Source organism: Amphibalanus amphitrite, unplaced genomic scaffold (assembly GCF_019059575.1).
Source record: "Amphibalanus amphitrite isolate SeventyFive unplaced genomic scaffold, NRLGWU_Aamphi_draft 000678F_arrow, whole genome shotgun sequence".
Taxonomy (NCBI): domain Eukaryota; kingdom Metazoa; phylum Arthropoda; class Thecostraca; order Balanomorpha; family Balanidae; genus Amphibalanus; species Amphibalanus amphitrite.
The window spans coordinates 318,836-335,468 of record NW_024882172.1 but is presented as its reverse complement, the minus strand read 5'-3'; the positions used below and the strand labels follow the sequence as shown (position 1 = coordinate 335,468).

At 50.7% G+C, this 16,633-nt stretch overlaps 1 protein-coding gene across 2 annotated transcripts in view; it reads right to left on the bottom strand.

The window, feature by feature from the left end:
- Window positions 1-16,633, bottom strand: part of LOC122364459 (DE-cadherin-like) — a 132,426-nt gene that overhangs the window by 43,457 nt on the left and 72,336 nt on the right. For both annotated transcript variants that reach the window (XM_043334832.1, XM_043334833.1), the window contains exons 3-7: window positions 9,018-9,171; window positions 8,567-8,674; window positions 6,800-6,903; window positions 2,618-2,759; window positions 11-102 (exon numbers count right to left, since the gene is read on the bottom strand). In XM_043334832.1, the coding sequence (XP_043190767.1) occupies window positions 11-102; window positions 2,618-2,759; window positions 6,800-6,903; window positions 8,567-8,674; window positions 9,018-9,171 (600 nt within the window). The remainder of the gene's footprint in view (window positions 1-10; window positions 103-2,617; window positions 2,760-6,799; window positions 6,904-8,566; window positions 8,675-9,017; window positions 9,172-16,633) is intronic.

Sequence of the window (16,633 nt, the reverse complement as noted above, 5' to 3'; positions counted from 1 at the left end):
CATCACTCACCGTGAGCACCGGCGTACCGCTGGGCTTATTCTCCTCCACCTCGGGACGGTAGTTCTCGCAGTCAGGGAACATCGGACGATTGTTGTTGACGTCTGCGAACACAGGACAAAGAAACGTGCTGGAAATCGGTGCGGTTATGTGGGTCTGGTTAAATGGGGCGCTTTTAAAGCAAGCACGTATGCCTAGTGCTTAAAGCGTCATCGAAGACTGGTATAGCCAATTTGGCAGATCTTCCCTTGTAAACAATAAATTGCCTTTTCCACAAGCGTGAAGCTCCGATGTGGAAATGCGAAAGAAGATAAAAGAAAATACATTAAAAATTGTTTGCATAAGTGCAAAGCATTCATTAGCTAGGGATAAACAAAAGTGTTATCAGAATATTTGATTCTGAACCAGTTATTCGATCTCCCCTGACAACATTTTCCGGGAATAGTACCTTCTTTTCATGACATCCGTACCATACAACTTGCACACAACTCGATCTGAACCGCTGGCAGGTTAGCCCCTACTGAATGACGATCAATAGCATCCAATCAGAACCTGTATCAGAGCGTAGCTGTGCGCTATAGCCGTCCTGTCCCTCGGGACCCAATCATTCTGCATCAACCACTGTCGCACGTGCGCCTAACTCGCCGCTGCCAGCCGCGGTCCTGGTCTAGCCCGCACTCGGCACATAGAAGTTAATCAACACGGCACAGTTCTCCCCCGTCCACGTGCAACATCAGCTTTTATATCTTCTGTCGTAAAGACACGATGCGCTATTAGCTGCGCTCTATAGTAACTCTACTGGGAGCTGGCCTGCCTCTTCCTTATTCCGCTGCTCTCTGAAAGGGGTGACTGACATTAGCTCAGTCATATCTGCGTCCAAAGCTCGGTCGGATCATACGCGTCCAAAGCTGAGTCGGGAGGCAGGGGCCACTGACGCTGGACAAAAGTCCCGCGGGCACAGACCCTCATCAGAGCGACAGCTGCCCCCGCGGAGGACCAGTGGAAACGACACAAAGGATAGCAACAGGTGAGCCATAAGTGCGCGGTCTCTCTAGCTAGCGCCAGCGGATGGAAGAAAATGACTTATACCCAAAGCCGAGATGGGAGAATTATTTCGCAAATTTCACTTGAGAACCACGATGAGGATTGAGTAATCAGCGCGACTACGATTCACCATTCTCTACCTCGTTTTCCCTAGCACAACAAAATACTAATATTGAATATCTACCATAAAACTAATCGAAGAACGTCTATCTTTCGACGAGTCCTATTGATCTAGCCTGATAGGATATTGAACATCTTCCAACACCGGCTGCTCTTTTCGCACCACCACTGTTTCCACTGTCCACAATGAAGCCATCATCTACGATGCCGCCGCTGCCGCCGAGCGAGCGACATGCCAACGCCAGCTGTCTTATTTGGTGGGGAGGAGGGTTAGTGGATTTGTTGGCGATGGCCCGCTGCTACTACAGTGGCTATACCATCACAGCAGCGCAGTTGTGGACGGTGGGCGGTGGGCGGTAGGCGGTGGACGTTGGAAGGTGGATGGTGGACGGTGGACAGTGAACGGTGGATGACGGGCGGTAGACGGTGGACGGCGGTCGACGAACGGTGGACGTTGGGCGGCTGACGGCGGGCAGAGGTCGGATAGCGGACACAGACCACGGACTATGTGCAATGCAAAGCTGGGGACGGGTATAGTATCCCTAGTGGAACATCCCAGATTATCTCTCCTGTGAAAGGATGCGACTGAGCCGGCTGGACCAGAGCGGATCAGCAGGATCAGGTGGATCAACAGGATCACCGGTATCCAGATGGAACCAGGACCAAAATCAGCCGGCGTGACAGCGGAATGGGTGCGTGAAAATCCGGCGAGGGGGATCAGAGGAGGGTCATCAGCGGCGGGGATCCCCAGGAGAGGGGAAACCCGGGGGAAGACCGCACTGGGAGGCAGAAGATAATACCCCCGGATCGAGGCTGAAAGAGGTGTAAGTTGAGACACCGTCACCCAAAACACAGAACGAAATAAGCCTGGTATCGAGCGTTCAGGGAGAGAGGATTCCTCTGTCGGATGCAGACTTCGCTTACAAAATTAATGAGGCTGCCATTTGTAAAATGGAAAATAGGAACTTCTTTAGCAGCTGCTGAAACCAGTGTTGAGTGATAAATATTGCTCGTTTCGCACAATATGACTGCATAAAAAAGGAACAATATCTGCAATGGCGTCGGGTACAATGAAGCATAATTTGTTGCTGCGACCTGACCTTTCTATTGGACCGCGTAATCTAATTTCTCCGAAGAATTATGTGACTTCAGTCCGGCATGACCCGAAATTGGAACATTACCGCAGATCCCCGAATAATGCACAGAGGGAAAAGGGCGTAATCATATGGAAAGAGCTTATAAGATAAAACCAAACTAAATGAAAGGGTTATACGAATACCACAAATATTGTACAGTGTTAACTGCTTTACCTAGAATGTCCAAATCTGATATTTCAAAGAGGACTTCATCTGTACAGGTATTAAGGGCTGATCACCAAACATACATAGTCTTGCAATACCTACGCAATGTAAACAGACTACCTAATCATTAGGTTGCCGCTCTCTCACCACTCACCTATGATGTGCACGTGCACAGCGGCGGTGTCGTTCTGGTTGTGCGTGTCCCGTGCGATGACCAGGAACGAGTAGTCCTCCTCGGTGAACTGAAACGGCCGCGTCACCAGACGGATGACGCCCGTCTGGCGGTTGATGGTGAACTGAAACACACCGAGGGGAGCCCTGGTGAACTGAACTACCAAACATTCTAATGAATACAGTGCAATACACCGCGATTTCACATGGTGTGGTGTCTGCTGAGATAAAACACACTCCGGGCATGAGTGAACTGGAATACAAATCTTAAGAACTTTGGCGAACTGAAACAAACTACGGACGGTATACACAATTGGTCATAGAAGACAAATGCCCAACTTAGCTGCTAGTACCTATTTACGATCCGATCCAAGACGTTTTGATTTCTGAACTGATATGCATATGTAAACACGTCACACCAGCCTTCCTAACGAACGTTCCATCCAATTATTCTGTAACAACGGCACTCAAAATGCGTTATCCGTCGCCCAATTCCAAGGCACGCGTGCCTCCGCGTACCATCTCCCTCTGGGACAGAGGACACACGGCAGGACAGGGGCGGCGGAGTGGGCGTATGTTGGGACAGGGGGAGGGGGAGGCGGGCGCCAGACTAGGCCCAGTCCGGTCCCAATTAAGTACGACTCGCCTGGGACTGCCGACGTCCCCGAACAATCGCGATATCACCTCGATACACGTCTGTCTGACCGTCTGCTCGACACGTCTGCATCTGTCGATTGGCAGGGGCGGACCGGCGCCGGAAAACACCCCAGGGCGTCCAGCGTCCACCACACCCTCGCCCGGCGCTCACTGAAAGAAGTTGGCCCGGCCGACCCTGTTTTCGACAGGCCAGGTGCGGCCGGGTCGCGTGGCTCACGCTCGAAAACATTCCTGAGTTAAACGCGGCGGAAGATAAAAACGACCAAGTAAATAACGGTATTTTCCCATTAGCCTATCGGCGGGAAAATGAATTTCTCCGGTAGGACCAAACGGTAAACTATAGCCGCGTCCTTCGTATATCTAAAATAAACGGCCCAAGTGGCATTCAGGTATCCACACACCATCGACGCTAAAGCATAAACAAACGGTACCGGGCGCGCTAAACGGTCGTTTCTGAAGGACCAATAACGACAGGACAGCGCCTTCCGCAAGGTCAAAAACGGAGAGGCAAATATAGCGCTTCGCTGTCGCATTTGTTAAGCTGTACTTCACGCCTTCACCTTTGCAATCGTTCACCTATCTGCTCTGTCAGCACAATGTGATAGCACTGCCAGCACTGTCAAAGTGACAGCAATTTCACTAAAGTATACCCGATGGGAGGCGGTTTTATTATGTATTATGACTCGCTCTATGACGTCTATGTCGGTATAGCATGTAGCAATTACGACACATGAACCATGCGGCATTTGTCAACGGAATAATGAGGATACCCAGACCTACTCGTATATGCAATTGCACAGCCCGAAAGAAAAAGCTGTTGAACTGCTGAGAAGACATAGTGAGCAGAGGTCTTCAGAAAGACAATTCAGCAATGTATTTCCATCCATCTACTTTTAAGTCATTCTACAGAATACCATTCTGACTTTCAGCGACAATAGATTGACGATGTTATCGAATCAGCCGAAACTCTCAGTCCTTTTATTCCTCCTGATGGCATAGGTAACTTTTTCAAACAGAGAACTGGAGGTCGTCTGCGTCGGCGAGTCGCTGATAGAATGGATCTGATTATATAGGCCGTAGAGTGCAGCCATTAGCGGAGGCATTAGCGATCGACGCCGGCCGCAGTGGTCTGAAATTTGCCGCGGACATCGGGCGCCGGGTCAATCAGGTCGGTCGGCTGACGGTGGCTCTCAAACATCTGCATAATGGTACTGCTGCAGACATTTCGGCAGGAGGATTTAGACAAAGGTCGCCGGAATCGCAAGAGTAGATGACATTACTAGGATTGTAATACAAAGGATCATCATAACGGATTGATGTAGAATCCAAAAGTCATTCACTCCCTTCCCCACCTCAGCCCACCCTTCCTTATCGCCATGAAGTGGAAATGGCATCATAAACATTGCCTTGGCTGCAATAAAACATATATCCGCCCACGAGCGTGCGTGGAGATGCTCTAGCGTTGTGGCTACCTCCACTCCTCGCCTGGCGTTCTCCCCTTCCCTCTCCGTCTTCCTCTCTGCTCCACACGAGGTCTGTTACCTTGCCGGCGGCGCGGCGCGGCAGAGCTATATTATCACGGACGCCCTAATTGCACCTAAACACTGTCATTGTGGACGGTTTGTGGCCCGGCCGCCACCCGGGGCTGGCCCAGAGATGGACAAAGATGGGTCCACTGACACGCAACCGAGAGATGAGAGGCCGGACCAGGCCAGACGGAGATACATCAGCGCGCTTTGGTCCTCACCAAGTAACCAGTATGACCATGCAACTATGGGGAGAGTTAAGTGCAAGTAATTTACATTAATTCAAAAATACCTTTCCTTAAATATTAAAATCTGTCACTATAGCAACAATCATAACAGTGACCTGTCGTAATTCTCCATATCCGTATCATATCTCCATTGGAATAATACAGATAGCGCCGCACGTCATAGCAAACGACACCTACATTTCTTCACGGATCCTGAAAGCATGATTGAGTATCATTGCATTCGCGTGCTCCCAGCGCCTCTCTTCTGTGAGCTAAGGACGGCCGTTTGCGCGGGCCTGGACAACAAACCGGACAGCTCTGGTGTCGGTCTGATTCATGACCTTCAAACAGCCTGAGGCGGCGTTCTGGAGGTCGCTACGACCGGTCACTACGAGCGCTTGTCTGGACGGAATGGCCCCCGTAAATTCCGGCGTAAATTGAACTGAAGACTTGAGCCGCGTGCCATGCGGTGCGAGCACGACGTGAGGAATGGGACCGATGCCAATCAGAGGGTCATTGAGTGGTCAGGGGGCGGTGGTCAGTGTCAGTGGTTTCTGGTTGCTGGTTGGTGGTCAGTGTTCAGTGGTCAGTATTCAGTGGTCAGTGGGCTAGTGGTCAGTCAGTGGTTACTGGTCAGTGGTCAGTGGACAGGGGCCTATGGTCAACAGTCAGAGTCCAATATCAGTTGTCAGTGGTCATTCACAATGGCTGGAGGGCAGTGACAAGTTGTCCGTCGCCATTTATCTTTGATGGTTAGGTCAATGATGAAAAATGTGACTATACGTGCCGAGAGTACGTTGCCTATCGACTGACAAGCATTTGCTTTCAATTGGTCATAGAGCCTGTGAGTTAGCGTTTACAGGGACACGATTTGCCACTTACTTAGGTATTGCAAATTTCACCAAAATCTGATGGCGGAAGCAAAAATGTCAACATAAATGTCAACAACGTTCGGTAAAATACAGCATGTTGATATTTTTCCCTAAGCACACCAAGTGCCATTTCCCTACAAATGTCATCGCTGACTAGGAAATTGCATGGCAAAGGTTGGTTCTAATTTACAAGACGCAACCGCTGAAACTGTAAGCGGTGTCCGTTAAATGTCCCCTTGATTATTTAGGCTGCTCATTTAAGCTTCGTCAGTTGCATCTATTGTGAACTTTCCACAAACAACTTAAGAATACAGGCAGAATCTAGGCACACACTACAGCCCACCTTGCATGTGTATTGTGTAAATTAACATTTCATTGAATCCCATCTCCCCCACAAGCACGACATAGCAGCTCAGAACCCCTGACACCAACCAGTATCATGGCGGCAAAAATCCGTTGGATGTATCACAGCTCTACTGATCTAATGTCGGCCGGTATAAAAAAACCTATAGATAACCTGATGCCCGGTATCATAACGCTTCATATCCCACGTCTGCGGTATCACGCTGTTTAAAATCTCCGTCGCCTGTATCACGGCAGAATAATCCCTCTGAGCCCTGTCGCTCGGTATCACAGCTTTGCAGATCCCCTACGGCGTGTGCCGAGTAACAATCTGTAAAAGTTGGCCCTCGCTACAGTCCCCCGAGGCCAACTGCTCACGGAATTCGTTCGCAAGTCAGATCCCTAATTACCAGAGTCCCGGGCAGCGCCCAGCCCGTCCGCACAACTTCACCGGCCACCTAACCCCATCCGGTGCTCTGTCTCTCCCACCCTCTCCCCTCTCATCTCTCTCCCCCATGCTCTCCCGTGCTCACTAACTCACCATTTCGAACTCCTCGACGTCCGGCGCGCCCGGCTCCGGTCGGATGAAGTAGCTGATGACGTCAGTATCGCGATCCTGCGCCGCCACAGCGCGCACCAGCGAGCCTGCGGGCACGGGGCAGGTCAGGTGAGGTCAGGTTAGGTCACAACAGGGTCATTAACCACTGCGCGCTCCAGTGACCCTAGGGAGACAGGTCAGGTCAGGGTTTTACGCCACTGGGCACACCAGCGAGTCTGGGGCAGGTTAGGTCAGGTCAGGGCAATACACCCCTGCTCACACCAGCGATGCCATGTCGAGGTAGAAAAAAAAAACTAGTGAAAATAAAGGGCGCATACCTACCTTACACAATTACTCATGACAGTGAGCCTCTTAGAGTAGAGCCATGTCGTCAAATAAGGTCATAACGGGTCAGGTAACGGGAGGGGAATGACCTCTAGTGACGTCTTTTCCAGGTAACGCCAAAGCCATGTTATAGTAAGTAACATGATAATCTGTACTCGCTGGTAATCGCAGAGCACTTCAGACTTTCATTGATATTGATCACCCACATCAACTCGGGAAAGGTCGGACCTTGCTCATTCTGGAAAGATCACTTATCACGCCAAATGCACAGCGATTTATCGGCGAATTCAACTAAGTTCAGACTGAGGCTCGTGGCATTTCCAGAGAGAAGGTCAGGAGAGTGACCTACTAGAGTCGTGGGAAATGTATTTGTATTAAAATGGGCTCAGTCATGAAGCCAGCACCTGTAATGTGTTCATTTCAGTTCAGAACTTTGTTACAATCACAGAGAATAGACTTTCACAATGCATTTCAACACTTAAAAATGTACCTACATGAATAAAATGTTCAAACAAATCGATGCTGTCGTTTTAGCACCTTTATGGACTTCACGGCACCGCCGTCGGATCCAGTCCAAAGACTGCCGTCACTCCCCTTCGAGGCGGGTCCATGCTCCTCGCCAGTGGGCCGCGGCCGTTCTGAACCGTTCATCACTGCCGGCCTGGCCGCTGTCGGGACCGCTTTCGCGATTGGACACAGGCACGCTAGCGAGAATGCGACAAAAGTTTTATGATAAGGGTGCCGCCTAGAGGCCAGCGTCCAATACCGGTTTAACTCTGACAGTTGCTTTTATTGTTAGAACGATGGCCATGCCGTTTGCGGGTCGTATGCTTTGTTCGAAGGGCCGGCCAAATGACGCTTCGCTCATCTTCATGAGAAGTGGGTACGATAAGTCAGGGCGAGACACATTATCTGGACAGTGGCACTCGGAAATGAATCAAACGCGACGCTAAAACTGTAAACAAATGGTTGGAGACGATTAATATTACAGAAATATCGCCCTGTCCGGCAGCTAAGGTGGCGGCAACATGACACAGGGAAATTAATGATGGTTCAGTGCGAAGGAATTGTGTTTGCCAGGGATCTAAATGTGTTTGAACCTAATTAGGACCAGCAAAGCAGGCAATGGGCACTGAAGCCACCTGTGGTAAACCGACAATGAACAGCATTGGACATTGAGCAGCTTAAATAAGAACAGGCGCCTAGTTTATGCCAGGACAATTAACATTCTAAGCACATATGAAGTAAGCTCGGCTCAACACCATTGACACGAACGATAGCAAAGAAGCAATGTCAAAGCAAAATATCGATTTTTTCGAAAAAAGCTATCATACCGAACGAAACAGTGCAGATGTAAGTTGGACTTATGTTTGCCCTAAACTATTCCTCTCTTCTAATAAATAAATCCGCAGAGCTGTTGCTCACCTCCATTGGCGTTTTCGTAGACATTGGCCGCGTACGCCGGGTCGGAGAACTTGGGCGGCTGGTTGGCGCTGACCAGAACGGTCGCAGAGGCCGCACGATGGCTGTGCTCTGCAACACGTGGCACACAGGTCACGAGCTGCGAGCGATTGGCGCAGTGGAGTTTAAATGAAACATAAACGTCAAGGAGAGCATACATATTACAAGTTATATTCAGAAGACTAAAACAGGATGCATTGCATACGAGCACGCCTCAGGATACGAACGGTCTCAACCTGCAATGTGTTTCGTTTCAAGGTTGAGAATCATATTACAATATCAAAACATATATAAATATTAGCAGTGCCAAGTCATCTCGTAACAGCTTATAAAGCAGCAATGACCTCCGTGATCCACGGTTCGTGATCGTCCGCGAACGTCCGTGACCCGTGACCTGAGCCGCGTCTCAACTGACCTGGGTTGACGGCGAGTACGGTGAAGTTGAGCAGGCCGCCCTGCATCAGCTGACGCCCGTTGGTGTTGGTGTACACATTGCCGTCGTCATCAATCCGAAACAGCCGCGGGTTGTCCACGCTGTACCGAATGTTGGCAGGACCGGTCGCCACCACCTGGCGGCAGAAGCGAGAAACAGTGGTGAGATTCGGGGCCGCTAGGGGTAACGAGACATCACGGCAGGAGCATGTTATGGATCTGGCCAAGGCCCTAAAAAGTAAAAACAGACTCGACTGTCTGAGACTACGAATGAAAAGAGATCCTAGGCCTTGGCATAAACAACACAGCTGGCAGCATCATAGCATGTGTTGAGACTTGAGCTATACCTCATAGTAGCAGAAGAGGCAGTAAACAAAATTTATTATCTTATTTTGGGAATTTCCTTCAGCAATATGCAGCTAGATATGGTGTATGGTGTATTTATTGTGAAGTAATGTCGGATACACCATGATAACACAATATTTACTGGACAGATCGCGCGACTTATCTAAATAAAGAAAATAAAGATGCTTAATAAAGGCTTATGGGCAAGACCTCGCCCCTGCAAACCCCGCTTTGTCTGCATGACAAGGAAGCGATTCTAGTTATTCGTCACAGGCCGTAATCAAGGGATGAAACGAGGCGGGACGCCGAGCACTTCCCAACGCATCTGACGGGACGTTTGCACCCAGCAAACCCTCAAATACATGACGTCATGCAGCTGGGCACTAGCAGGCCAGCTTCCGTATGGCTTCCATATGAAAGCAGTGTGCCCAGGGCATGATGAATAACGACCTCCTCGCATAACGGGAGGTGTGAGCTCATCTCTGCCGGCGCCGGATGAAAGGATCCCGTGCCGCGGCCATTCCAGCCGCCCAGTGGGTTGTCCAGGGCTGCGTAAAAAGGCCACCCGATGGCCGGCATTTCTAATGGATGACGGCGCCGAAATGGGCACATCACCGCCACTGAGTTGGTGGTGATCTGTCAGATGCGCTACGACTGGTGACAGTGGTGATACGAGGTCATCACCGACTGGTGATGGTGACGGGGAGGTCACTGCAGCTGGTGAAGATGATTATCTCCCACGTTACACCGAAATGCGCTTTAACCAACACCACACATGACATCTGGTCGTCATAAGAACAGCTGGAACGCATTTGCCACGGGCCGGCTTCCAGACTATGCACATCAATGTGACGCATCAGTCAAGACGCGGCCAAGAAAGCTTTCTCGTGCCACGCCTGGTTCCAGTTAACTTCCCCCCGCTCATCCGAGTTGCCTGGACCTAAATCTGGCTCTGCAGAGGGAATGAAGGCTCATCCCCTCTACCATGTGTTGCAAGGTCAGACACCCAGAAACCCAGACAGCCAGACAGCTGACAGCAGACAGCAGACAGCTCGTCCGGGCGTTAGGTGCAGATTTTCCCCCTGCAGCGCAGAAGGGAGGGGAGGGCGATGTACGGTGAAGGTGGTCGTCATTTATCGTGAGTCGTGACTGTGAGCGACCCGGGGACCGCCCAACGGCCTTCAAGGCGAGGGAGGGAGAAAGAGGCGCAGAGAGGGTAGGAGCTGGAAGAATTATTCAGTTAGTGTGCGGCACACCCATCAACCTAATCGTCCCTTGCTTGAACAGTTGGTGCCGACACATTTAACATTGTAAACTTTTTCTACTATCATGGGCAGATTGAAAAAATAAGTGCGCAAAAACACTATGATTGAGCATCGCATTCATTAAACCGTCCAGCAAAATGTGCCTAAACTGCATCATGTTAGATCATTTTACAGCAGTGGCAATTGACACCAAAGGAATCTTGTTTTGCCAGCTGTTTTCGGCACATTTGAGAGCTGCCGTCAGTCCAGCCGAAGGACTTATTTCACCCGCTGCCTCTCTGCCTGCAGCCGTCTCCTCCCCCCCCCCCTCCGCCCTCCCGCTGCACCGGTCAGTGTCAAGGCGGACCGCTCTCGCCTCTCGGGCGTGATAGAGTATCAATAGGCCGGCCGAGAGGTGCAGCTCGGGTCATGGGGGACCCGGCGGCAGCACCCCGTCACGGTTCAGTACCAGCCGGGCAGACTGCCAACCGTGCAGCGGCCGGTTCCCCGCATATGGAGACACTCAGCCACCGTGCAACTGTGCAGTAGCGGCCGGTCCCTGTTCTTTCTCTTTCATGCATGTATTTGCTGTTTCCCTTTCATTTACTACTACTTGCAGTTGGGCAGTTAGCCAAGAGACATTGTCAATGGTCTCGGCAGTTGAAGCAAAACCAAGAAGAAATGAATGCGTTTTGATGCACAAAATATCGAGGAAAACAAACCTTGGGATGGGTCGGGGACAAAAATAAGCTAGATCACCTGTGCCACTTCAGGCGCCCTATCCCTAAACCTGTCACCTCCACCGATCCTTACTAACCCTGCCCCACCCCTAGCCCCTTGATCGCTCCATAGCACTGCCATGGGCTCTCCCGCCGCGCCGGCCGCCACGAGCCAGCACCCTTCAGAGGTCGTCTACCACCGAGGTGAGCCCTTCACGAGTCGCTGCCACCCCCAGCGGCGCCGGGCGACGCCAATTTAATGCAGCCGGTAATTTATCCACCGAATCCATTTGCGCCCAACCGCACAGTGTGTGTAAATCGCCTCGACGACGGCGAAAACAGCCGCCGAGACGGCCGCTCCGCAATCGGCCGCGCCGCACAGTGTGCCTGTGGCCGTTGTAAATTGGCCAAACATTGTGACGGCTGTCGGGCGGCGCGCCGCGCCCGAAATCGGCGAGTAATTTGCCGCTCTGCCATCGGAGCGGTGACAAAAACACCTGTAAAAAGTCATCAGTGTGTGCCGCGACGGCGTCGGCAGCGTCGACGCACAAACACGACCGTCGTAACACCGATACGGCCGGCGACGCATGTAAACGACGCGCCGGGAGTGTCGTCAACGACGACCCGCGCCGTTAACGTCGGCGCTGCGTCAGCGCTGTCGGCCCCTTACCGGAGGCACAGGTATATCCATTATACGCAATAGCGCAAACGTTGAGCTTCGATGAACAAGTTGAAACATTCGCGCTGCTGTTTGACGCTGAAACTTTGACACCTTTGCTGTTGGACGTCGAAAACTAAGCGGCAAGCAGTTGGCATATCACCACCCGAATGACATTTCTGGGGAAATTATAGATAATGAAATAAAAATGCCTCATAAAGCCCACTGAATAGCCAGCTGAAGGTCAGCTGTAGTGGGGAGTGAAACGACGATGTCTTTATTAAATGTCAGACACTGGTTCTCAATTATTTGACGCCTTATTGAGGTCAAACGGCTCATTACAGAGCAGTGAGCACGACAGCAAAGACAAATAAATACAAGAAAAATAGACCATATACTTAGTGTCATAGTGGTCGTAATGGTCGACAACAATTTTCGTCACTATCAGTGGTAGATGACCAGTACAATTATTTCATCAGCCAGCAGCTTATGACGGCCGATCGGTGTTCTGGAGAAACTGCATCACGCCAATCGTCTTTGCCGTCAGTAAAATGGTCCGTAATTGGTCACTGATCACCCGCAAGTGACCTGCCGAAACCGGTCAGGGCAATTTATGCCAACCAGGTCAGCCTTTCCCTACCAAACTTACACTGTTGCATTGCTAAAATTAGGTTCGTTTCGCATGCATCGTTTAAATCCATTAACTGCTATACGCGGACACCTTGGGCCTATGAAGCGAAACGACAGCTGAAAAGGCTCGCTTTAGCACAGCCCGGAGGTCACGCAAGATCGACCAGTCTATGGGGACGTTAAAGGGTCAAAGGTCAGCGCGGGGTCAGGGGAAAGTTGATATGATCAGGGGGTCGAGGTCGACCCCGATCATCTGGCCAGCACGGTGATGAGAGACAGCTTTCAATGAGCAGTGAGTGCATTGCATGTGATTTGCAAGAAGCAACAAATGCATTTAGTGATATCTCGTTGGGCGGATCGCTACCATTAAGGCATTTAGGGGCTACTTCTTTCGCTGAGGCACATAAAGCGCGCTCTCTATTGAGTACAAAGCTTGCAGTTCCCTGGATACACTTCACACAGAGGTGACAGAACCAAACGCACGTATTTCGTCCCCAATCCATACTTAGTGAGCGCTGAGAGTAAAGTAGGCCTTTGGGCAAATACTGAGATTTTGAGTCGGCGACAAATGCATTTTCAATGTTCGTGTCTCATGTTTTATGCATTCCGCATCAGCCCAGTCGAGCAGGCAAACAGCGCCGAGGACTAAATTGTGCGACACTGGCATGCACCAACTGAGTCGGCGGACTGGGAGACGAAAAAATGACTCACAATGGATGACATTATTATGTAGGGGAGAGTGGGGAAAGATGCCCAGGGTTTTACTATGTCATATATTATTCGAAAATGACGATCGGAAAGCAATAACTTGTAGTTTCAACGGAAGCCGACAACATTTTTCTCCAAAAATACCACACTTTCGTGCTTGAAATATGATAACTTTTTTTGCTATTAAGCATTTTCCTGAAGAAGTGAAAGGGGGCATCTTACCCCACAGGGTGGGAAAGACGCCCCCTGGCGTTGGGTAAGATGCCCCCTGCACTATAAGTGACATAAATGGGCACGTGAATCGCCTGAACGAATCAGTAGTCCCTTCGGGCCTGCAGTAGACACCAAACGTCATCATAAGGGCCCTCAAAAGTAGTCGTAAGGGGCTTCAGAGGTCAACGTGAGGGCCATCATAGTCCAGCGCGGCCAAACAAGCCTCCGTGGTGGTATTCGGAGACCACTGTGGGGCCCTTATAGGTCTTCATGATGCTTGAGGGCCCTCGAGCCCATCGTGGGGACCTCAGATGCCAGCGCGGCCCGTGGAGCCAACGTGGGAGCCCTCAAAGGATGTCGTGAGGGGTCCTGGAGGGGTCCTAATGTGGCTCACAGAGGCCGTCGTAAGGGCTCTCAGAGTCAGATGCCGCCCAAAAAGTCGCTGTGTGGGCCGAGAGACCGGCATGGGGAGCACCCGACCGTACTGGACTCTCAATAGTCCCAGATCGGCTTTTGTCTCTCATCACAGGTATGTAATAAATGATTTGACGGGCTGCTTGAAGGACAGCCTACGGATTTAGGGGGGCGTCTTTCCCCATCAGGACAGGGAGCATCTTACCCCAAGGTACCGAGGTAACATTAAATCAGTACAACTTGTTAGCCATAAAACTACACCCTGAAACAAACTGTTTGGGACACAGCACACGCATGTTAATTTATCACGACTATAGCAAGGGACGCAAAAATTGTCTACTTTCTTTGATATTTACAATGTTTTGACACCAAAATATTTTTTGAAAGCAGCAAATAAAAAACATGCAATCTCCAGCCAGCCGTTGCCTAACTGAGCCTCGCAAATTTTTGTGCAGTTAACAAGGCAGGCTTCCGCTTTACGCTAAGAACATTTATTTCCAGGTTCGATTCTTTGTTTCGCCGCTAGAGGGGGTGGGGCGTCTTTCCCACCCTGGGTATCTTACCCCACTCTCCCCTATGTCACTGCAAAACTAGACGGTAAAATATCCTCACTGCCTCAATGAGTCGAAAACAAACTAAAAGCATGAATCGAACGGTTTGATCTGGATTACAAATTCGCATTCCAATAAGGCAAAAAGAAAAAACACAGACAAGCAATCGAAAACAAACAATCGAAGATAAAAAGCCTCCTAACGACTGATCGGCATTATCGGACAACGCATATGCCCATAAGTCCTATAATAAAACTAAGGCTGTTCATGTGACCAAATATTGACAACCCGCGATTCGACCGAACAAAGCACTCAAGCAGCTGTTTGTCGTGACTCCCTGACAGCTGCCGTGACAGCTGCATCCGTGCTCCCGTGACACCAAATAAAGGTAAAGACAGAAACTGACCGAAATGCGACAACTAGCATTGCTAAATCGTGATACGGGACCGAGAAGAAATGCTTTACGAAACTGTAATTAGCATAAGTGAGTCTCACCAATCAAAACTCTGGGGCAGGGACTCCACAGGTCACAGAATCATATGCACCAGTACCTAAAGGAGATGTAAAGCGAAGAGATGAATAGCAGACAGAGTTGCGGAGAACCGGAGAGAGCAGGGGGTGAGCGCGTCATCTGGCGGAGGCCGGTGCGCCAATATCCGGTCCCCAGTAAGGCCGGTCGGGGGCAGCGTGGCCAGTGCCGGCCGGCCACCCTTCTGATAAATGGTCCATAGGTCATGGGAAACACCTGCGGCAGGCCCGGCACAGCGGGCACACAACGAACGGCCGAGAGAGGAGGCCGCGTGAAAAACGAGCCCAGCTTCATGTGGGGAGATAGCAACGCTGCTTAAATCCTTACAAAAAGGCTATCGCGGTAGGGCTGCAAACCCTGCGGGACGTAAAAGACGTGCAAAGCACGCAAAAAGGTTTCAAACGCATATTCTCTGATCAAGTCCACTGTCCAATAACCAGCCGCAAATCGATGCATTGCTTATTCAATAAATCTGACAATTAATCACTTTAGTTATTCGGTATGCTGCGTTGTGTGGGAAAGGTCGTGTATTTTTGTCATACACATAGGGTTTTCACTTCTCAATTCCAATAAGTATTGCAGTACACTTGCAGGGTCCCGCTAAATAGCACTGGGGCACCATTTCTTTTGAAGCCATATAGCCCGCGATGGCTGTCGGACTTCAAACCGAGTTGATCGCTACGCAAACCCTACTGACAGTCGCGTGCGTTTATTCGTGGCTTAGAGCACCTTTATCACCTGTTTGAAGCGTCCGGCGCTTTGCCTGGAGCCCACCCTCTGTGTCCGGCCCGGGGTCCGTCCAACTTCCGGGATTGGGCGGCGAATCTGAGCCGGTGCCGGCGACAGATTACTGACATCGACCGTAATTCCGGCTCCGGGTCAGCGGGTCACGCACTCCGAGCACCTCGGAACCTCCCCCGCCCCCCCCCCTCGCGGACCCACTCCGGACGGCTCAATCGACCTCCGTCCGAGACTCGAACAGAAGAGTGGTGCTCAGTTCACGTTCGGAAAGGTGCCGTTACAAACTTTTGGCTCATTCCGCTAAAACGACGGAAGCTTCTCAAACAAAAACAAATTTGTCAGCGGAGATGGATCAAAATCAAAATCCTTCTGGCAGCCGCTGAGATGTCTGCATTTCAGATTCATGAATAGCCGGCCGTCGTCTGATTTTTCCATCTTCTGGGTTCGCGCTGCACATTCCTCACCAAAGCCCGCGTCCGGATCACATGTTGAGCCGATGACCCATACATAGTTACGAGGTCGACACCTCGACAACAGACACTGCCCGCGCGTCTGATGAATGGCGTCCCTCGCGAAATGAGTTCGCGAGCAGTGTCACCGAGCGGCCGTGTTGCTAACCTGGGTCCGCCCGTCCAGCTGCTCCGATATATCTCCAGGAGGAGGGACCGGTTTCTCGCTTCTGACTGTGAGATGGGCCCGTTTCCATGTGAACAGATGTCAGCGAGTAAGTGCGCTGTCCTTTAGCAGGCAAAGTGCGTGACCGATATATCCTGATTCCTGAGTCTTGACCTTTCCATGACCCATGTTGACCTTTACTGCAGGTTAAATATGTCGTTGGGTCAGTAAG